We start from the raw sequence: 22,669 nt of genomic DNA on the forward strand, positions 1-22,669 counted from the left end.
CGTTCCTAAAACACGGAACGCTATGACGAAACCCAAACGGTTCTAAGTTTTGAAGTCCCTTATGACCGGTTTGCGCCAAAGCAGTGGGTTTAGCGCTGGATTGAATTCAAAGGAAATGTTAGCAAACTTTAAAGGCACCCCCGGTGTGTTTACAGTTTAAATTACTGCAAAACGCTAATACGAAAGTGTTAAATTTACGTCTTTAAAGGAGCCAAATTGAATAAACACAGAATTGATTGACGACGCCTTTCATGTTGGAAACGACTTAATGAGCGCTGATTTGGAACTATTGTTCGGGCCAGATTTCAAAAACCAGAAATTCTCTTTAGCCAATTATGGTCTGCAAAATTGAGATTCCTTTCATCCGTAATTTTTACGTTCAAATTGCAATTTCCGGCCGAGACTTTTGAAAGCACTCCAGAAGTAAGTCAAATTTGTAAAAAAAAGTGGGAAAAGTATTCTTTTGGGTTTTTTTGAGGGGGGGGGGGGGTGTATTTGAAGGAAAAGGTGTACTTTTTTGGTGGCAGCTTTAATGTAGATTCTACTGGCTATTTTACAGCGTGTTCTGCTATTTTAACCCCCTCTATACCTCTGGGATGGATTGGGTTCCATTTTTACGCCATTTCAGCACAGATTATATAATTATACACTTAGTTGAGTGTATTTTCTTCCGGGTTATTCAATAAACTTATTCAACCCTTTTCAGAGAAAACTACATCCCACAGCACTGCTTTTTTGGGAGGGGGTGGGGGGGGGGGGTTGAGAGGATCATTGGCTATTAGATGGATTAATTTTGCCCGGTTAAAAAGTTGCCCTGACTTTCTTTTCAACTCAATTTTGGAATTCATTTTTGACGTTTGAATTGGTAAGTTATTGTTAAATAGAGAAAGATTTGCATATACTGTTATAAAGAAACAGTTCATTTTCATACAGTCAATTTTTATAGCTTAGCCTAAAGGTTGTTAGCTCTTTTGTATTGTCAACATAGTTATCCGGAGTTATAATCCAAGTTATAATCCAGTGATATATAACCAGGAAAGGTAAACTAACCATATCCGTTATTTATCAAGAAGCACGGAAAAAGTTTTCGGTATAAAATAAAATCTAAATTGAACTTAATCCCAAATTTTTATTTCTGTCTGAATATATATATATATATATATATATATATATATATATATATATAATACCTTTTTCAAAATTTCACCCGTTCTCCTTCCCCCACCCCTTCCCCCACCCTTTTTTTAAACGTAGCCCAACACATCAATCTTTTAAAGTTTTGGTTTTAAAATGCTACCCTAGTTGACACCCGATGTTAGTCTTCCAAGAATTGTCTTCCAAGGTTTCACAAGAAAATATGTAAATGGGCTGAATTTATACGCGAATCAGCGCATTTCTTACATAATTTCAGTTCATTTCAGCGAATTTCAGCTCATTTCAGCTCATTTCAGCGTTTTCAGTGCATTAAACGCATTCAGCGCGTTTCCTACAATTTCGGCGCATTTCTTACAATACAAAGTCACGAAATCTACATTTAATTTTTTGTTTTCTGTTTTCTAACAAACTTTTCCATGACAAAGATAAAATTCTCCGTTTTCATTTCTAAAAAAAATAGCCAGTAGTTGAAATTGGTGGAAACTTATCGCGTATTACTTTATCATCATCGCCAATTATCGGCAGAAAATTTTACCCGCACATACATGCCACACGTTCTTGCGTAAAAAGCAGGTCGAAAGAGCTTGGAAATAATCCAATTAGTTAGTAATAATAACCTGACCTGAGACAAGTAAGAGAGTTGACCACTTTTAATAGATTCCTGTCACAGCTAATCTACTTACTCAGGTTATGAGAATTCATTACTATACTCTCTTACTGCCATTCTACTCAGTGACTACAAATTACAAAAAATATTAATCATCTACAACGGTACGGTCAGTTTTGATTGCTACAGGAGTAAAACTCGATATTAAAATTTGCTGATGGGATTTTCTTGATGTCAAAGAACAGAAAAAACTTCCAATTTCTTGTTTCTCTATACAGAACCAAATGCCATAGTATATTATACCAACTCTGACGCAAAATGAGGTCATTTTCTTGAAGAAAATCTGCTCATTAGATAAAAACTTTTTTCTTTTCGGCAAAATTATCTAACCGTTCTGGTTGCGTACTGAGCTAGTAGAATTTCTGGGAGAAAAGTATGAAAAACAGTAAACATCTCTAATTTACATTAGCTTGTTTTGAACGTCAAGTGTGCTGTATTCAGTCATTTGCTACACATCAGTAGAAAATTGGTTTTAAAAGATTTTTCACTAAAATTGACAGAGGGAGATAACTTCGCTACTAACAAAAATATTCAGCAGAAAGATATCTTGATTTTGTCGGACTGAATGAATGTTAGGAGCTGCGTTTTTTGAGATGCATAAAGTTGATTGCTCAATTTGATGAACTGATTTTATACAACTAAGAAAAATCTACTTTCTACAATTTTTTATATGGTAGCAAAAATTTTTTAAAAATTGATGTGAAGTACTGTTAGTGCAACATATTTTTTGGACTATTCTATGTTTTTAGTGTTTAAAGACCGAAATTTGAAATTCTGCAATCTTTATTTTCCTTGCAGCAAAATCTTTAAACAAAATCCTTGCAGCAAAATCTATAAACATAAATATCGATACCTAAAATTATGAAATTGCAAATTGTTGCCAACATGCTCTTTAAAAATCTAAAACATGAACTAATACTTGCATGCAGGAATACTTTTCACAGCCTATACAATGAAGCGAAATGGCTCCAAGAAAAATAGAAAATTATTTCAAATGTTTTTTTTTTACTTTTGTCAACTCTCAACTTTCTTTTGAGTTTTAGAAGCTAACCGAAACAAGGATATGGTCCTGCAAAAATTGTTCTGTTACAATTCAACGAATTATCTTGAAAGCATTTTTTTAATAAGGAATGGACCGAAACAATGAGAAACGTTGATGGCAAAAGAAAAAGACTTAACTTCAATAAATAATCCTTAAAACTTTCATATAACTGATATCGCTGATTTTACATACCAAATTTGGTTAAGTCTCCTCATTTTCCTTGGATTTCAACGCTTTTGTGCTTTCTGTTTTACTTCATGATTGCTGGATAAAACATTTTGATTTTATTCTTTCATTTAAAAAATAGGTCAGTATTGGTTGAATAATTATCCAAAAATTCTTAATTTTATGCAATGACTGTTTCTATACATTCGTGTGACTAATGGCAAATTTTGTTTTGCTAAACGTTATTATCAAATTCAAAAACCTTGCAGTTGAATTATTAAAGAAAATGAAATTACTGTAACAAAAAAATGCTGTTTGTTCTTTTTGAAATGTTTCGGATGCTTCTATTAGTTGTAACAAGTTTTTACTCCAGACCGTTTCACAATTTGTAATTTTTCTTCTTATAAAGTTCGACAATGACTTCTGTGATTTTTTCTGTTCTTCGAATTTTTAAGCAAAAAAAAAGGGTTTATTTTAACAAAGAAAAAACAAAAGTCCATTGCTATTATGTAGTATCAAAGTTGCTTTAGTCACTAGAAAAATCTTTATATTAGGAATGTTGTCGAAGAAATTTAATTCCCAGGAAAACTAAAAATGTCGGTTAAACGTTGGACTCTGTGCTTTTGCCCAATTTCACACACTTTTTTCATCTGTAGGGCAAACAGTGGCCATTTAGCGTAGATGACCTAAAGAAACGCTTTAAAAATAGGTTTGCAACTAGAAAACGTATTCAGTAATTTGTTACTGTTTTTCGATCAATTTTCTTTTGTTTGAAAATCACCTCATTTTTGGGTTATAAAAGATTCTTTTCTCAACACTTATGTAATTGAATTCTGACTGACGATAACGGAGCTAACAATTTAAATTTTTGCTGAAATTTTTTGCAACGGTCTCTCTCTCTCTCTCTCTCTCTGTCTCGTAAAACTATGATTTCTGTTTTCGTTGAAAGTTTAAACACGGTCCTCAAAATTTTTGATTATGTCTTTGGCAGAGCTTCGTAGCTCCCTTCTATTCTCGCTTGCAATGCCTTAAATAAGGACAAAAAGATATTTTTGGAAATTTACTAATTATGCTCCACCATATTTACCAGATGTTTTCAGTTCGATCTGGCACTTACTGGTAATTTTAACGCAGAAGGTTACAAAAAAATTTAAAATTATTTCAGGTGATACTTCAAATTTATCTCAACAACGGTTTACCTTAACTCCGTTAAGGTAAATTTACCTTAACTTTAATAAATGTGTGGTGTTGTTACGCAATAATTGTGCATTATTATTATTCACTTTTTGTAGTTTTAAAATTTTGAGCGCATCTATCCAATTAAACTTAAATCGATATGGAAAACGGAAAAGTTTTTACAACTACAGAATTCTCCTCTTTTTCTATTAAAATATTTCTGAACTGCTATTCACTGCGTAATTTGTAGGGATAATGACTACTGACACATTAATGCTTTATTTCAAAGTCCAAACAAACTCTAAAAAATCACAAGCTCCAAAGATTCTCGTTGTGGCCATGCAAATTTTGCTCGTACAATTCAATTTAAAGATTATTTGCTAAATAAAAAATAACTCTGTTTATCGTTATGCTTTTACACTCGGTTGCAGTTGTTTGAACAATTTTATTGTATCATATACTTGACTAGATTGATATTTTATTTCTAGAAAAAAATTGAAATTTTTTGTCTTTCCCATTATTGCCCTTCTAGTTTATTGGTCATATAATGGATACCCACCCACCCCTCCCTCAATCATGGTAAACATAACAGAATGGTGGGGGGGATAATTTTTTTAGTTTTTTTTTTGGGGGGGGGGGTAGTTGGAGATGACCCAACAATTTTTTTTTCTGAATTTCAGAACCGCCTTGATGAAAAAAGTATTTCATGTCAGCAAAAAGTTTCTGCTTTTTATAAATAAGTTCTGGTTTTATCAACTACACAGAATACGAATAGACTTCTCTAATCTGTCTAGTAATGAAAGTAGTTATTGATAATTTCTCGTCTAGCGCTTTTGATTTTAACTATTCCACCATCATCTCAGTGACTTTTCCTAGGCCTTCAGGCTGTTTGTGCTAAGCAGCATTATCATTCCAGTCCTTACACTCTTTATTTCGCCCTCTCACCCTTCCCCCACTCTACATACCACCCCCCTCTTTTGTTCACGTTCAGTCTGGTAGTTTCCACACGCCCAATTTTCACCCTTATTTTGTATTATACTCATAATTGAAAAATTTACCCCCAAGTATTTTATTTCTTTGTAATATACTCTTTGTATTGTGAAGAGACGACGTTTAATTATACTTTTTCTTTTGTTCAGAATTTTTTCAACAGCTCTAGTCTTAATTATTACCGCTTATGTTCTAAGAATTAATGATTGCAGTCATCTCATTTGTCAGAAAGTAAGTTTATACCTTCTAATTTTTCGGCAGTTGACATTTTTTTATGAGAATAGCGAAGAATATGGGAAAATCTGAAACCGGAATCAAGTTACATTCGTTGATTGTAACCCTTGTTATAATGCTGCCACCACCAATACCGATATACACTTAGCTTATAAGCTCTTTGGGCTGACTACAATCTCACCTTGGTGGCTGCGTTTCGCTTACCGAAACTGGGGGGGGGGGTTGACAATTTGGTTCCAACCTGTAAAAATTTTCAGTTTTAGAAAAACAATAAAACTGATAATTTCTGTTTCTTTTTTGTTGTAGAACCCTTTAGCGACTAGCAGCAGATTCTATGCTACAACAATTTCTGCCGAAGATTTTAGCAGGCTACTATTCAATGCGTAACGCAATTTTATCTCAATTTCTGTATAACTAAAATCTGTTGCTCATGAATGATTTTAAATTGCTTAGGAAGGACTTCCAGCTTGCGCTTGTAGGGTATCATTGAAGCTAAATTCTTTACTTTAAATGTTACAATAGATATAAAGAAACTGCTCAATGCCTTTACAGCGCTTTTCATAATTATATTTTGCAATTAAAACTTTGATGGCAAATTTCCTGATTCCAGTCCTTATGATAAAACATAAGATTAGAGTTTGCGCCAGGGATCCAAAAACATTCAATTAGATCTCGTCAAATAGTTCAAAGTTTTGTTGAATATATGGGATCTATAGGAGATTGGGAAAAAACTTTTTTTTTTGTTTTTTTTTTGCTCTCCGTTTCTCATTACACTCAAAACAGAACTTGACTTAAATGATTGCTTGTTTCCTTGTCAGCAAATTATAATTGATTTCAAAGGTTCTGAGCTTTTATGTGGTGCGTAATCAGATGTGGTGCGTGTGAAATCAAGTTAAAACAAAAAGTTTTGCTTCACCCAAAGTGAATCAGTCAGGGAACTTAGTTGGGAAAACCAACTTTTATTTTTATCCAGTTATTCATTGGAAAATGAACAACTAATCCCGGAAGTATAATATTTTCAGTTTGATTCTACATAGAATTCTTTTTTTTAAGATTTGAAAAAAATTTACAAACAATCAGTCTAATGGTTATACGGTCTAATCCAAAAAAACGACTTAAAGCAATTTGAGTCTTAACAACTTTTACGAGCCATGTATATACACTACAAATGCTTTATTGCTTTTCTGCAGCTATAAATTATAATATTAAAAACAAAAAGTGGCAACAAATCTTTTTTTTGCACGTCAGCTTTCAAGTTATCGAAAATTTTTGCAATGAAGTCTTTTGAATAGCCATCATGCTATCCATAGCAAGTAAGACGTTCTGAGTTATAATGTGGTGTGTAATCAAATAGCCTTACTCTGAGTTCCTTCTCAAGATTCCTATATTTAATGCCTAAACTATCAATCGCTATGGTTTGAGCTTACTAGTTACAGTTTCATAAGTCTCAAAAAAGAAAATATTCTCTTTTGTGATTGTTTCTTTTGTGATCAAACGAAGTTCCAAAATTGGCTCAGATAATGAAGGTTGTGGTTACTTGAAAAAGCACTTTTTAAGCTCGTAAATAATAATATCGTACATAAACAAAAGATAACCAAACTGAAACTAGAAAGCAGGAAAATGTCCCTATGACAACATCAATTTTCTTAGTCTTTAAAAATTATTCTGTCACACTTGGATTTTCCGTAACAAAAAATTTTGAAACAAGTTAACTTGGAAATTAAATTATTTTGGAAAAATGCTCATCTTATTGTTCATCTATAAAATGAATCGTTAAGTCCAGATGAAATTTTAACCAAAGAACAGATTGAATTTTGGCGCGGGAATCAAAAAACTTGTTTTCCCGCAAAACAACTTTCTTTACTCGTTTATAAAACAGTTAGGAAAATATTAATGAAATCAAGTTAAAAGAATAAGTTTTGCTTCACCCAAAGTGAATCCGTCAGCGAACTTCAATCGGGAAGAAAACGAACTGTTATTTTTTCAAATTTTTTAAAAAGAACATTAATACCGGAAGTATGCTGTTTTCAGTTTGATTCTACACAGATATCTTTTTGTTAAGATTTGAAAAGATTTTACAAACACTCGGTATAATGGTATACGGTCTAAACCAAACAAAAACGAAATAAGACAATTTGAGTCTCAACAATTTTTACGAGCCATGTTCATACACCAAAAATAAATGATTAACAAATGCCTTATTGCCTTTCTGCTGCTGTAAATTATATTATTATTAATAAAAAGATGTATCTATTACTTGCACGCCAGTTTTCAAGTCTTGCAAAAAAACTTCCAAATAGCCATCACGTAATCTATATCCCTAGCATAATTGTTAATTCTTGTGTAAGATTTAATCCTTATGGTCAATATCGTCTGCTATTTTTGTATGAGGTGCCATTCTGTTCCCTTGGAAATCTAAATTAACTTTGGTTTTAAGATTTTTAAGAGACTGAGGTTAATGTGTTGAACCAATGTTTGGTCCGTAATCTGTCAATATTTATTGATTACCTGGGTCGGAACAGAATGGTTAACTTGTAAGAACTTGCAAGTCGAATGGTTAACTTGTAAGAACTTGCTAGTTGAATGGTTAACTTGTAAGAACTTGAATGGCGAATAGCTAACTTGTAATTTTCTTGTAAGTTCGTTCCGGTCGAGCACAACTCTTATTGGTTAATTCAATTTTTTATTCAGTCATTTACCGAAGAAAGCGCGTGGGAGTTAGTTGCTCTGCTTGGATAACATAATACAATTCGACCTGAGTAGACAAAATGTTTTTTTTTCTTTTTATCAATTCAAGAGAGGTCTTTTTGCATTTCCATTAAAAAAAAACTGTAGATCTCACGATCGGTTTTTTGAAAATGTTCCCAAATTATTGACTTTGATTGAATTTTCAAATTCATATGTGAGTATTATCTCAAAATAATTTAGCGGCCCTTAGTTTTTATACGCGTTTTTAATAACTTAATTCACACTTTCCCAGATTCTATTTTTTCCAAACATCCGTTTACATTCATGTCTTGCAAGGTTTCATTTACGGTTTAGTGCGTATGTATGTGTGCATGTGTGCGTGTATGTGTGTGTGCGTGCGTGGTGTGTGTGTGTTGTGTGGTGTGTGTGCTAATGGTTAACTTGTAAGAACTTGTAAGTCGAATAGTTAACTTGTAAGAACTTGCAAGTTTTTGGAAGGAAAGCTTGCAAGGCGATGCATCGCCTTGTAAGTTTATCCCAGAAACTTGCAAGTTCTTACAAGATAACCATTCGGCCTTGACCCGGGTATAGTTATTTAGAGCCTCCACATAATTGAGAATGAGCTTTGTGAAGCTTAACTCATAGTTTTTTCTCTGTTCTTCGAATAAAAGTATAAAAGGTTGTTATTTTTTCAGGAAAATGCTTCTTTTGTCTACGTAAAACTTTTTTCTATATTTAATGTAGTCTATTTTTGACTGACCACAACCGTGAATTCTCACGTCTGAAAGACACAGTAACTGATGTCTTGTATTTCGATTATTTTAATGATAAACGATATACTTCTTACTCTTGAATGCAATGAAAACCGGTCAAATGGGTGGGAGGATTTCAATGCTTTTATTGTTGCTAAGTATAACAGACCAAAAACCAATTATGTTTGAATTTTCGTAGGTTTAAAATGAACAAAATTACAAGACGAATAGAGCTCTAGTGTTTATATTCATTGTTGAGTGGTGATCCAATGAACATTGTTTGGCATGTCCAAGAGCTCAGCCTCCTCCCTTTTTGTTTTATTTTGAAAACTATTCACATTTTTAAAATTTTGTAAATATGAACATGAATCGAAAAGTAACAGAACTTCCTCTAACAATTTTTGAATTTGGAAGGCTGCAAAAAACTGATCCAAACAAATATTGTCAAAATTTTCTTTATCAGTTTGCAGATGACCTTGTTGAGCTATCAGAATTTCGCACAATGATTGTCGCCTGAAGCTATGATTGCTGTTTTCTCTTTCTCACTCGCAAAAATTATTACCTTGACCCTAAGTTTGCACTATTTCTGCAGTTGCTGACAGCGTGATCTTGAATCATTATCTGGAATTTTAAATTGAATTTGTTTTCTGGGCATTGGGTTATCAATTATTATTTCGTTATTAATTTTGCGCTTACCGCCAGTTTTTATATTAGCTATTGCTTCAGATTTTCTAAGAATACCTTTACAAGGCAGTTTTTTTCTCCAAATCTTTCTCGGAAACTTTGTGTCCTCTGTTCCTGCGCGAAGACAGTGGTAGTATTTTAAAGCCGCTGAGATTCTTCCTTTCCGTGTGGTAATCAAATTAAAAAAAAACAATTCGCGAAATATCATGCTTGTACTTCTTTTTATGTCACTGTTTGACTCGTGTTCTGACTACACTTGGATACAATGACGTTTTGAAGATTATGACCTTGTAAATATATTATAGTTGGGCCCCCAGAATCCTTCAGACCTCAGTTAAAAATTATGCCTTGTTATGAAGCACAATGTGGAAAAATTCACAATCAATTTGCGTTTGGAGAGAATTTAATTTCGATTCAGCTAGCGTTTGTCATTTTCTTCATTTTGGTCATTTTCTTCATTTTGATTGTGATCTTATCAGCTGGCATGATTAATTTAACTTAAATTTTATAGCGTTACGCCAATATCGGAATCTAAATTTAAAAGCGGTTTTGTTGTAATGGTTTTGTTTTGAGTTGAAATTAAAAAAGTTTAGCGGCCTACTTTTGACTTAAATTTCTTAAATGGATTTTTGATTGCGACATAGTTGTTTAGCTTCATGCTCAAATTATTTATGTCAACTAATATAACACTAAAACCGAGTAATCGCTCGGAAAATCTTTTTTACAAATTCTTTTCATCGGATACATTTCAGCTTTTTTCAAAGTTTTTCTTAAGATATGTTGTCTCTCTGTATGATTTTTCTCTTCTTTCTTTTTAAAATTCATGCTTTTAACTGTTTTTAGTCAATATTGTTTTTAAATGTTAAATTTTATTTCAAGATGTCTAGGGTTTTTCTTTGTTACAAATATTTCTTAGATGCAATTTTGATTTCTCTCTTAAACAAAAAATATGAAAAATAAGTCCTCAATAGCAAATTACGATTCGCTTTCTGAGAATCAGGAATCTTTTTTTCTCTTTCTTGCTACACTAATTTAGCGTTAGTTTACTGAAAAGTTATTTTTCAAAACTAGCGAATTACCCAATCGTCTTCAACATATTGCAAATTGCTAAATATGTATAAGAGAAAATGCAGCGTAATATTTTTTTGTTGTCTGCTGATTTAAATTTAAGGTTAGATTAAAATGTGTTATTCTCGAGTCGGTGTTTCTTTTTTGTTCTGAATTCTTCGCAAAACACCTTGCTTGTGTTTTTTTAGTTTCCTTCAACATAATATTTGTCTTTAGATCCAAGTTGCATCTCTTTGGCTTCGCAAATGTCAAGATTTTGAAATGGCTGCTCTAATGCTTGCTTAGAAAAAATGTATGTTATGTCTCTTTATAAGCTCATAACTTCATTGACCAAGAAAAAAATCACTGAAGCAGCAGCAGCAGTCGATCTGAATGTTTGAAGTAACCAAATCTTTTTTGCTCACAAGTGTGATTTATATCACTACAAACTCTGCTTTTCAAAATTTGTAGCTGGTTCAATTTTTTGTATTATTACGAAAATTTATACTGTTTTTTTGGTGGTGGGGGGGCATGCGAAACTTCTTAGGAAAAGTTTTTTCCAACAAATTTTTACTTTTAGCTGTTCTTTTAAAAACTTTTCACTGCTTTTAAAAAACGTTTGTTTCCAAACAAAAGATGAAAAACGGTCTCTCTCTTTCAGCTGATAAAATGGACACTTAAGCAAAAATGATTGCTCATAAAACTTTATTGCAATTAACTGTGTTTTGAATTTCTGTGTATTTGTTTAAAGGTTGAAATAACTTTTTAAAATCCTAGACAAGCATTAGTTTCATATAAAACTATTATTTGGAGAATTTCCTGTCACATTTTGCCACATGCCAAACAATGATTGATCATTTATACTTCAAAATTATTTTGTCTTACCGCATTATTTTCGTATAATACACACAATTTTGCTATTTTGGCTCAGAGGCTTTGCCATAAAACTACATAAAGCTCAACAATAAAGTTGTTGCAAAAATCATTGAATCTGATTTTTTTAGCGACGCTAAAACTTCACAAATAAGTTTTGAAATGAAAAGACACATATTTTTAGTCCCCGGTTTAATCGTTCTCGGTACTTCTAAACCGACAGAAAGTTTATTTGATTCTTCATGCACTCTTTCAACCCGTTCAATCGCACCGTTAGTTAAAAACTGATGTAAAATGGATTGTGATGCCCAGATTTCCAGCAATTCACTGAAGATTAATTTTGTTTCATTTGTTTGACTGCTCCTTACTCCTTAACAAAAATTATAAACGAATTTCGATTTCAATATAATAGACGAAAGAAAAAGAAAGTTTGGCAATTTTCCAAATTCGAGCAATTCTCCAACATCTTTCAAATAATTTTCTCTATTCTCTATTGCAAAGAATGAACGCTCATCAAATTCCTATTAATTTTAACAGAAAGAAATATTGTCGATCATCTTTTCACAAGAAATGACCTTTAATAAGAAATGGCGAGATATTTGATTCAGAGAAGATGTTGAAGTTGGTTGGAAAAAAAAGGAGAAGTTGGTTGGAAAAACATGAATAATTAATTAACAGGAAAACAGATCTTCGTTATGCAACAACTTATGAAACACAAAAAACAAACCAAAATGAAAATTTTCTTCCTTTTTTCTCAATGTTTGTTTCAGTTTAGCTTAATGAGCAAAAAAATATTAAAAAATTGTGTTGATGGAAACTCTATGTGTTTGGTGAGAATACTTGTGTTTTTTTTCTGCTGAGTACTAAAACTGACAGAAGCAGGAGACTAAGAAAGCATTGTTTTCCCTTGCATGTAATTTCTATTCTTTAATAGTTTTTCTAAAAAATCATCTCTCAAAAGTCTGATTTATTTCAAGCGTTTACCTTTTTTTACCCACATTATTGGATCGAGATTGAGATGGACTCAAATTAATCAGTCAAAATCCAGTCATGAATAACATTCTTCTGCGTCGCTGTTTTTGGTCACTTCACTAGTTGAGCAAAAATGTTATCTTCCAAAAACCTTGCAATTTTATTTTTTTGAAATATGCAATTTATTCTACACAATTGAACGCGTTTGCACGCAATCAGTTTGCAATAGCTACAATGTATCCAATTCTGGATAGAAACGATGCTTTTGACTATGAACTGTTAAACTGTTATGACAAGTAAGACAAATCAATAAATTTATTTAATCATATCAAAAGCCGACACAATTTCAGATAAAAATTTTGCTCAAAGAAAAAAGAAGTAGAAAAACTGTTAATGTTATAGACTTTTTGTAAAATGTGCAGAAATCAATCTTATTGGGGGTCCAGAAAATTTGCAATAGGGCTGATTTTTTTTTGCAGTGAACTGTAGATAATGGAGCAGCTCAGTCATCAAAATAGTGTTGGAAATTTTTTTTGACGGCAAAATGTATGTGTTGAGTGAGAAATCAACTCGCGTTTTTTGGCTGCTGAGTACTTTAATTGGCAAAAGCAGGATACTAAGAAAGCTTTGTTTTTCCGGGTATGTAATTTTTTTTCATTTATTTGAGGTATATTAAGAAAGATCATCTAGTAAAGGTTTGAGTTATTTCAAGCGCTTACTTTTGCTGACCCACATTGGATCGAGTTTGAGATGGATCAAAATCAATCTCTGAATGTCAAAATCCAGCCAAAAATTGCTTTCTTTTCCGGTTTTGGTCACTGTACTAGTCGACAAAAAAGGTTATCTTCCAAAACCATGCAATATTTATTAGTTTATCGAGATATGCTAATTATTCTACGAAATTGAATGCGTATGCACACAATCAGCTTGCAATGTCTACAATGTATCCAAAGTTTGGATAAAAAATGTCTCTGACTATAAACTGTTAAACTGTTATGACAAACAATACCAAGCAGTAAATTTAATTAATCATACCAAAGACTGATCCAAATTCGAATATTTTGCTCGAAGAAAATTGAGTAGAGAAATTATTAACGTTATAAACTTTTTGTAAAATTATCAGAAATCAATTCAAATGGTGGTTCAGTAAATTTGTAATAGGTCTTAATTTTTTGCCGTTAATTGTACCCAGGTTGAGGTCCCAGACGGAAAGTCGATATGTCCAGACCGTCCCAGATGGAAAGTGCCTATGTCCAGACCGTCCCAGACGGAAAGTGCCTATGTCCAGACTTTCGTGCGTTCACCAGACCTTCGTGCGTTCATGTCCAGACTTTCGTGCGTTCACCAGACTTTCGTGCGTTCATGTCCAGACTTTCGTGCGTTCACCAGACTTTCGTGCGTTCATGTCCAGACTTTCGTGCGTTCATGTCCAGATTTTCGTGCGTTCGACAGACTTTCGTGCGTTCACCAGACTTTCGTGCGTTCACCAGACTTTCGTGCGTTCACCAGACTTTCGTGCGTTCACCAGACTTTCGTGCGTTCACCAGACTTTCGTGCGTTCACCAGACTTTTGTGCGTTCACCAGACTTTCGTGCGTTCACCAGACTTTCGTGCGTTTTTCCTTGTTTCCAGACCATGTAAATTTGAACGCACGACACCCCCGTCGTGCGTTCATCTGGGTCTGGACATATCGACTTTCCGTCTGGGACCTCAACCTGGGTAAGTAAAAGAGCAGAATAAATTATTAACCGACATTAAGTATACTTTGTAAATTGTTGCTGAATTAAAGCAATTTTTGCAGTTTAATGTTTTCTAAAATTAAGTCTGTATCATGTGTAATAGTTGATAGTTATAATTATTTAATTGTAATAATTAAGGTCAGTTTATCTCCTGAATGCTTTTTGTGTGACAAGATGAAGCAAACAACAATTTTGAACCAATCAGTATGGAGCTCAACCCGAACGAACTTTCAAAATCTTACAAGGATAATGGCCCGTCTTGCAAGATCTTAAAATATAATATTCGATTTTGCACGATAACCTTTCATCTCAAAATCTTGTTCTCTTAGAAAACAATTTTCAAGTATTACATAAATGTCTTGCAAGATAACCTTTGTTTACAGGAATCCTGCAAGATCTTAAAAATTATCCTTCAGGTTAAGAGCAGTGGTCTTCAGTTTTTTTAATTATAGATACTACCCGGACCCTAGTGCCATAGTATACCAATACTGAAATATTGTATTCCAATTATATATCGTCCGCCCAATACTGTATCAGTTTTTACTAAGAGGGTATTGCTACTCATGATATGCCGTATAAACCCCATAGATACTTTTTATCTGAAAATAGGCCGAGCATCCTTGGTTTTAATTCCCATGATGGTAATAAAAAAATTACGAAAAATTGTGAAAATTTCCCATCAAAAACATAAGGCCACTAACTGGATATTGCTAGGCTAATTGGACAAAAAATTCCATATCTGTTTGCATCTTTTTTCTGTCACATCTTGACCGAAAAAAAAATGGTGAAGAAAATGCTTTTATCAGCACAAAAAACATAGCACAACAAGTCTTGACGTACAATTCAAGGATTTTTAATTGGCTAAACAAAAAGCTAGACATAGAACAAACTATAAGTGAATTGGGACACCCATTTCTAAAAAAAAACAGATCAAGAATTTTTAAAAAAAGCAAAATCGATGTTAAAATGCCGCATGCAAACAAAAAACCACTAGCGAGAATTGGAAATTTGGTTCAAACAAAAAACTAGGCCTAGAATAAACTATCAAGGGATAGGGAAAACGCTTTAGAAAAAAAATCGATAAAAAAACCCAAAAAAAAAGAAAAAATCAGAGTGAAATTACCGCATGTGAACAAAAAAACCACTAACGAGAAAGCGAATTTTTGTTCGAACACCGTTTTCTCACTCTACTTTAAATTTAGAGCAAACAAATTCACGCCAAAAAGCCGCTCGTTTTTTCGCTCCACTTCCTGTTTCGGCGTGACCAAAATCACTACTCCAATTTGACTTCAAAAATCATGAAAATGTGTGAACAGATCCTAAAAAAGAACATAGCCTGAAGAATTCCGGAGGCGACTTGCAGCGTCAAAACTGTACAAAAAAACGTAATTGAAGATGAAGCCATTACCTTTTTTAAAACCATTTTCTCATTGCCTCCCCAGGTCTGATCTGAAAATTGGGTCAATTTAAACCACTGTCACCAAGAGAAACAAAATGCAGCAAAATTTTATATAATTGAAAACATTTGGTAACGTTAAGAAAGTACAAGATGAATAGAATGATAAAAAACCGATAGAAGCAAAATATGACAGGGCTATGAATTTCCCTCAAAAAATTCTTGCTCCTAGTCTCAAAAAGATCACGAAAGAAAACGGCAGATAAACGTTAGAAACTAAGTTAACTTTTTCAAAAAAATGCTCAATTTTAAGAATCAGAAAACCACCACATTAGGATTGTAAAAACTGCAATTAGGACAAAAACAGCGCCCACTTTTTCCTTGTGGTATATATTCTAGGCAAAAAGATTTCATAATGATTCAAAAATTAAATTAATCATAGAAAAGACATCGGCAACAAAATAAAATTCAAAGCCAAAAAATCGTTTAAAAACAATACCAAGGCCACAAATTAACTGCAATACACAGTAATCATCGAAATTAAGGAAAAAAACCTACTATTCAATTCTCAGTACTGCTTTATGTTGAAAGAGATCAATTGTAGAACAAAATGACGAGAATCTGAAAAAAAGCTGAAATCATTAAATTTTTAATCATTCAAAAACTGGAAAAATCAATGTAAAGAAAATAAATTTAGGTACCAGAAAAAAGCTAGAATGATTCACCTATAATGTGGACACAATCTAAGAAACACCGTAACAAAAAGACTACCTCTTGATTTTTGAAAGCTAAAAATCAAGTTATAAAAATCGGGAAAAGCGAAGACATTTCATCGTCCTGCAAACAAAACATAAAAACAACATCTTTTCATCCAGACAAAAAGCCATCTTCCTGAACAAAGCAAAAAACTAATAACAGAATTTAAACATACGAAACATTGAAACATTTTGCAAAAAATTGGTCAAAAATTTTTTACGACAACATTTAAAAAAAACTTTAACTATATTTCATAAACTTAACGCCAAAGAACGATTGGATTTTCATTGAAACAAAATTATAGAAATTAAAACCAAAATCCAAACAAAAGAACTGAGAGAAATTGGAAAAAAAAACTACCAAAGTCGGATTATCATTTGTACAGTTTTATAAAACAAATATACATCGAGGTAGAACGAGGCGTTGAGTATATGAATTATCAAGGGGAGGTTCAGATTTTAACTAATTCTGATAAAATACGGCTGAAAGATCCAAAAATGAAGAAATTATTAGAAAAAAGCCAAAAAGTAACTTAAAAATCGATAAATATGTGCCCCTTTTGAACATGAAACGCATTTTCAAGCTCTGCAAAACAATGTGGTAACAATTTCCGTGGTTTACATTTCAAAATAGCATCGAATAAAAACTATTTCTCCAAAAAAACAAATTACAAGCGAGAAAACTGGGCCCCTTAGACGAAATAACGGCTGGTAAAACGGTTATCTATATGTGCCATTCTGTCAAAAAACACTTTTCAAAGTCAAAAAGTCATTCACTAAACGCAGCGCATGATCAGCAAACTTCTCTTGCTCAAAAAAAATTAGTTCACGCGGCAATTTTGCTCACTTTCGCTTTTAGATTAAAACAGCATCTGAACGAATAGTACTTCCGGTAAAAAAAGACCTTAAGAAAACCAATACTCCTCTTCGAGTCATAAAAAAAGACAGCGCCCCAATACAATTCAAATTCTTTGAATTGTAAAAAACTATTTGACTGATCATTGTTATTTAAAATAAACTCTATAGAAAATTTGTATGACCTCGAGTTTATTGACTTTTAGTCAACAGATGCGAATGAGACTGTCAGAACAAAAAAGTGTAAACTTAAGCTGCCTAACCTCCTTTTTACTCTACTCCTTTATTTCATCCCGCTGTTCTTATAAAAGTTCAAACACACAATCGAATACTGATTCAATATGTTTTTCTAAATTGTAATAAACCATTAAAAGACCGTTGCTTCTTTTCATCTATTAAAGCATTTCCAACATCAAAACGCAGTAATAAGTGATAACTATTTAAAAATCTTTTATTGTTCCGGTCTTTGTAATAAAAAATAACCACCTTTCAATTTTGTGTGTTTTCAAAAGGTGAACGAGCTCTAAATTTTTAAAATAATTTCATTATTTTGGGTTGCAAATTTACTTCATCGACCAAATTATTCTTCTTATAGCTGATGAAACAACAACAACAAATATATGGCCTGATTTCGATATGAGTACTTAACCCTAACTGGACCCAAAAATTCAAATTACGTCATCGCAAGACGTTTCCACGCATTTACATTCGATTGATCTGACGGAGTTCTGAAACACGGACAATATTTTGGAGTAACTTTGAAAAACGACAAATTAAGAACCAGTGGACAAAATGCAGCCGAAGACGAGAAGCCAGGGGGTGTCTGTGAAAAACCAGAGGTCATCGCCAGGTAAGACAGATAGAGTTGAAAAACATTAAATACAACTTGGTTTGTTTTCCGTTCTGCTTTCATATCGTGGCATACGTCGAAAAAAGCATGAAATAAATGTTTCGTCTCTGTTCTCGGGTTTGTTTTTCACAGCAAATTATTCTAGGTAATGCTGCCTATTGCGGTGCCTTGAATATGATAACGGATTTAGCGGTAAATTCGATATTTTTACACCATTCAACTTATAAGATGAATGCTGTAAAAAATATATATTCATCGGGTTTACCGCTAAATCCGTTATAAGAGTTTATAAGTTTATAATAATTATATGCTATAATTCTCACACTTCTAAGTTCTAAGTAATTTTGAGAAGTACATACTGATCTTGATATTGTTCCATGTTGATGCCTAAACATATGTATTAGTATTCGTTCTATTCAACTTAACAGATGGCTGGGTTGCGTCCCAATCATCCGCGAGTGACTGTCACTCTTTAGTTTTGCAGTAGATTCTGCTAAGCGATTAAAGAGAACCCATAACTCCAAGTGCGTTTCAGTACTGGGCCAGTATAAATGCAATTGCTCGTCATTACTGATTCATAGACTGATTCATGTCCCTTTTTTCACATGTCAGACATGCGTTAAGTTTGATTTTACAATGGTCAGCCTTGGATCAAAAGCAAAAATAAAGTTCCCATGATTTACCGCTCCCTGGACGTTTGTTCTATTTCTGCATCAACATGACAGTTGAATTTTCGCTCCAATAATATTACACGCTTGGAAGAAGCAAATTTCAAGCGAGAAAGTGAGCAAAAAATATTCCATGGGAGACTTGCATTTACAATTGCCCAGTATTGATTCACACTTGGAGTTCCGTATGGGAAAGTATCCAGACAACAATTTAAAAAAAAACAACAAAACACTTGTCTGCCTTCATACAAAATTGATAAAACCTTTCCATCAGCGAAGCAAGATTGTCAATTTTTCCAAAAATATAATTAGTGAACAGCAATTTGCTAGAAAAGAAAGCCTGAAAATTTTTCTCTGAATAAAATATGCCGCCGTAAAGGAAATCAATGTTCGATTAAACGCGTTTTACAGAGCAAGATTTCAGATTCAGTAAAACCAAAATAAAAATTGGCAATAAACTGTGCCGTATTTTATTGGTTAAATTAAAAAATTAAGATTGAAAACGATTTTTTTTGACAAATGGAAATATAGCAATATTTAAATTTGGCAATTCACTTTGTCTTAATATTCAACGCGCTTTTGTTTAGTTACAAATCAAAAATAGAAACTAATTCACAGAAATTTTAATCACAACAGTTTTTTTGATCATTTGCTGTTTCAAAATTGCACATGAAAAGTCATTAGTTTTTAGGGGGAAACAATTATTAGTTTCAAACGGAACAAAAAGTTTCCCCGAAACACAAATGTATTTAAATTTGTTTTACCTCTTGCGTACAAAAATGGAATTTTTACCATTTTGCCCCCCTACGAAAACATTATGGTGTAATAATCATCAGCCTCCATTATGGTGTAATTATCATTACTGGTGGAGTTATATTTTATATGAGCACTAAGCCGGTTGGGCTATGTTGGGAGGTATCCAAAAACTTAATTTACACTGCTATTTTTTGTGCTGCAAAATGATTTTCTTCTTCATCCCCTGAAAATTTTGCAACGACTTAAAGAACCTTATACCAATATTCCAGAAACTTTGGTGGTTTCTGAACAAAGTTTTTTGTACCCCGTTTTATTGATTGCTTGCAAATTAACAGGTTTTGATCAGATGGTTTTTTTTGCGGGAATCACTGAATAAGCAGGAATATGTAAGCCGTATTTGCTCAATTCGGAGAAGAATTCTTCAAATGACAGAACAAAAAAGTTGTCCCACGTCAGTTGGCTTTAAAGAATTAAAAAGTGGGTTTGTTGACAATTTAGTGGGAAAACTCAAAAAGGACACAACTGTCGCCAACATTGCTTCTTTGTACCCCTTACCCAATAGCAAAAACAAAAAAATCTTTGTTTACTTTAAAAACACGACATCACTGCAAAACAAGACTTCTTGACTTCAATTTTAGCTCCATAGCATTTCCAGAGTGACTCATTAGCAACATGAAATGTTTTTTTCATAGAACTAACTCTCGTAAACCATTCGCACCGCGAAAATGTCAATTCCTTCCGTTCAAAATTCAGTAGTTATAAGCTAGGGTTAAAATTAATCATGTATGCCAAAAGTAGCCGAAATTCGAAAATTACAGCTGATCACTTCTTCCATAGATGTTGCGTTATATTTTTGACATACATTTTAATACTTTTGAAAATTGTGCTAGGATTTATAAACTCCAAAAATCCAATCAGAACAGTTATACAAAAACACTTCGATATGAATTAATTGACATCCCACGATTTAAAATACCTGTGCGTCAAACGAAAATCTTTAGTACTTACTTTTATGCCATAGGTTGGACTGGGACAAAAAATTTGTCGATACTCTTAAGAGCCAAAATTTTTGTTTGTTTAGAAGCCCACAGTTACGTTAAGTGTTTATGATCGCAAAATAAAACTTCTATAGGTATTAACTGATGGCACCATAAAGAAAAGCCATTCTGCTTGTTTTGTAATAAAGTGACCCAGAAAGAGAAATTTATACCATTGATAGTATTTCATTTCTTAAATTATTATCTCTATTAAACTAAATTTTGGACAATAAATTATATTTCCTTTTACCAAAACAAATGAACTTTGAGCAAAAACTACTGCGAAAAAATTTTTCCATAAAATATTCCAAGAATTTATTATAAGGGATTTGAAATTTTCATTTTTAGTGGGTGCATACATTAAACATTTATCCTCCTCAAACCACTAATTTTAACTTTATAAATTTTAATAAGAATTTTTTAATGTTTTCATGCATTATAATTCTTCCGGAACCGATCAAATTTAGGAAATTAAAATGATATCTTCAAATATTTTACAAGTTTTTCAGTGTCTTGTTCCATTTTACTGGTAAGAGCTTAGCTTTAAACCTGAAACCTGGGTAATATATCATGGTTATATGGGTATAAAATTGTTACTAAAATTAAGTGGCATTCTAATAAATTTTCATTTTTGCTTGACTTAAATTGTTTTACGACCTGTCACAGGAAACAACGTCAGCAACATGAAATGAAATCAAAATGATCGTAAATTAGCCGCATTGATATCGCGCGTGTAAAATCATAACATATGTGCGGTAATAAATAATGTCCACAGCTAGGGGGCAATGGGTAAAAAATGGGCTTAAAATAATTGAATTTTTTGGGGTAACTTGAGTATATGAGAGAGTGTGAAATAGTGAGCATGAGAAAGGTATGAACAGGTATGAGATTAATTCAGGGTTCTGATTTTGATCTTGGTAAGACCTTATTAGGGTGATTGGCACGGGTTTAATGTTCCATCTAACCCATAAATAATACCCCCAATTTCGTAATCTCACTACCCCACTGTTACTCTCTACCCATGGTTAATGCTACCCAGATTACCATTTCAACAATATTCAGCGGTGCTTCAAACCGGGTTCACCGGAGCTAAATTCTGGACATATTTTGGGGGAATTATTTGGGTATGAAGTTTGGGCCTATTTCGCGCCTGTTTTGCGCCAATTTAATGTACCTAAATTATCAAAACATTGAAATTTGCCGCTATTCTGACTAGCTGCGTGATAAGTCTGTGAATCAATTAAAGAAAAGTAAACAGAAAAGTTATTCTGAAATTGGGCTTCAAGTCTAAGCCAAGGATAAGATAATTTACTGGGTAGAATTTATAGCCAGAGTGTTAATGCGGGTTAAACAGGGTATATTTTCACAGACCCAGATCAGAAGGCGGTGGAGATTATAAGCACCTCTGGTAGTGAAGCCAAGCTATCTCTGGACCAAATCTCGACGCCTAGCCAGCCCCCGGATGAAAACAGAACCATTAGCCCAACTTCGAATTCTTTGCAGTTCAAATTTAACGACAGCTTAACGGGCATTCGTTATTATACACATGAGGTTTCGCCCTCAAAACATAACTTACTTTACAAACAGTTAGATCAAAAACGGAAGCAGAGATTGCAAAAACGTTTGCAACAGTTATCGGACACCAAACCACAGTTTAATCAAAAACGGCGCGCTAACTTATCCAGCAAGCAGGAGGTTGGAGGTTCGAGTCCGAGTCAGGGCCAAAATTCTGCCGGAAGCTTTGTTGGTGGTAGTGAGAGTGGCGTTAGTGGCCGACTGTCAGCTAGGAGGAAAGGAGTTTTACTAGAGGGGTCGCAGACGACAGTTCCCACTTTTCAGACGACTACAGCGAGAGGTCAGATTTTTTTGTATGATAATTTTTGTGTATAATTACAAGATTAAGGAATTTAAAAACGGGTCAGATATCAGCCACTAAAAAGGCAAAATCAAAGCTGGTGTATATTCCTTCCTTTAATTTCCCAAGTAATTTCGACTCAAAGTCTGTTCAAACGTCGACCCAAGTTCGACTACGGCCTTTTAAAAATTTTTTTTAGCCGATATGGTCAAGCACAATCGTTTTTTGTTTTTTTTAAATTTTTTAATCGATTGTAAATTGAAAATAGGGAAAATTGACAGCGTTTGTCCGAAAAGTAGACGAACGGCTTGAT

General features: G+C 33.1%; 1 protein-coding gene across 4 annotated transcripts; it reads left to right on the forward strand.

Moving 5' to 3' along the window:
* Positions 1-329: 329 nt before the first annotated feature.
* Positions 330-22,546, forward strand: LOC142342448 (uncharacterized). Of its 4 annotated transcripts, none has more exons than XM_075393777.1 (3): positions 330-423; positions 17,786-18,040; positions 21,871-22,546. In XM_075393777.1, the coding sequence occupies exons 2-3, from the start codon at positions 17,983-17,985 to the stop codon at positions 22,389-22,391; spliced, it is 579 nt and encodes a 192-aa protein (XP_075249892.1). In that variant the 5' UTR covers positions 330-423; positions 17,786-17,982; the 3' UTR covers positions 22,392-22,546. The 4 variants fall into 4 exon arrangements, with proteins under 4 accessions (XP_075249892.1, XP_075249893.1, XP_075249888.1 ...); XM_075393778.1 differs by lacking the exon at positions 330-423 and adding an exon at positions 778-865; XM_075393773.1 differs by lacking the exon at positions 330-423 and adding an exon at positions 1,499-1,926.
* The last annotated feature ends 123 nt before the right edge of the window (positions 22,547-22,669 follow it).

Source organism: Convolutriloba macropyga, chromosome 7, assembly GCF_964194025.1.
Source record: "Convolutriloba macropyga chromosome 7, txConMacr16.3, whole genome shotgun sequence".
Classification (NCBI taxonomy): Eukaryota; Metazoa; Xenacoelomorpha; order Acoela; family Convolutidae; genus Convolutriloba; species Convolutriloba macropyga.

Bases quoted from the DNA above. Each gene is read 5' to 3' on its own strand.
- LOC142342448 (XM_075393777.1), top strand. From the start codon at position 17,983: ATGCAGCCGAAGACGAGAAGCCAGGGGGTGTCTGTGAAAAACCAGAGG. The intron at 18,041-21,870 runs GTAAGACAGATA...ATATTTTCACAG, and splicing joins AAACCAGAGGTCATCGCCAG to ACCCAGATCAGAAGGCGGTG.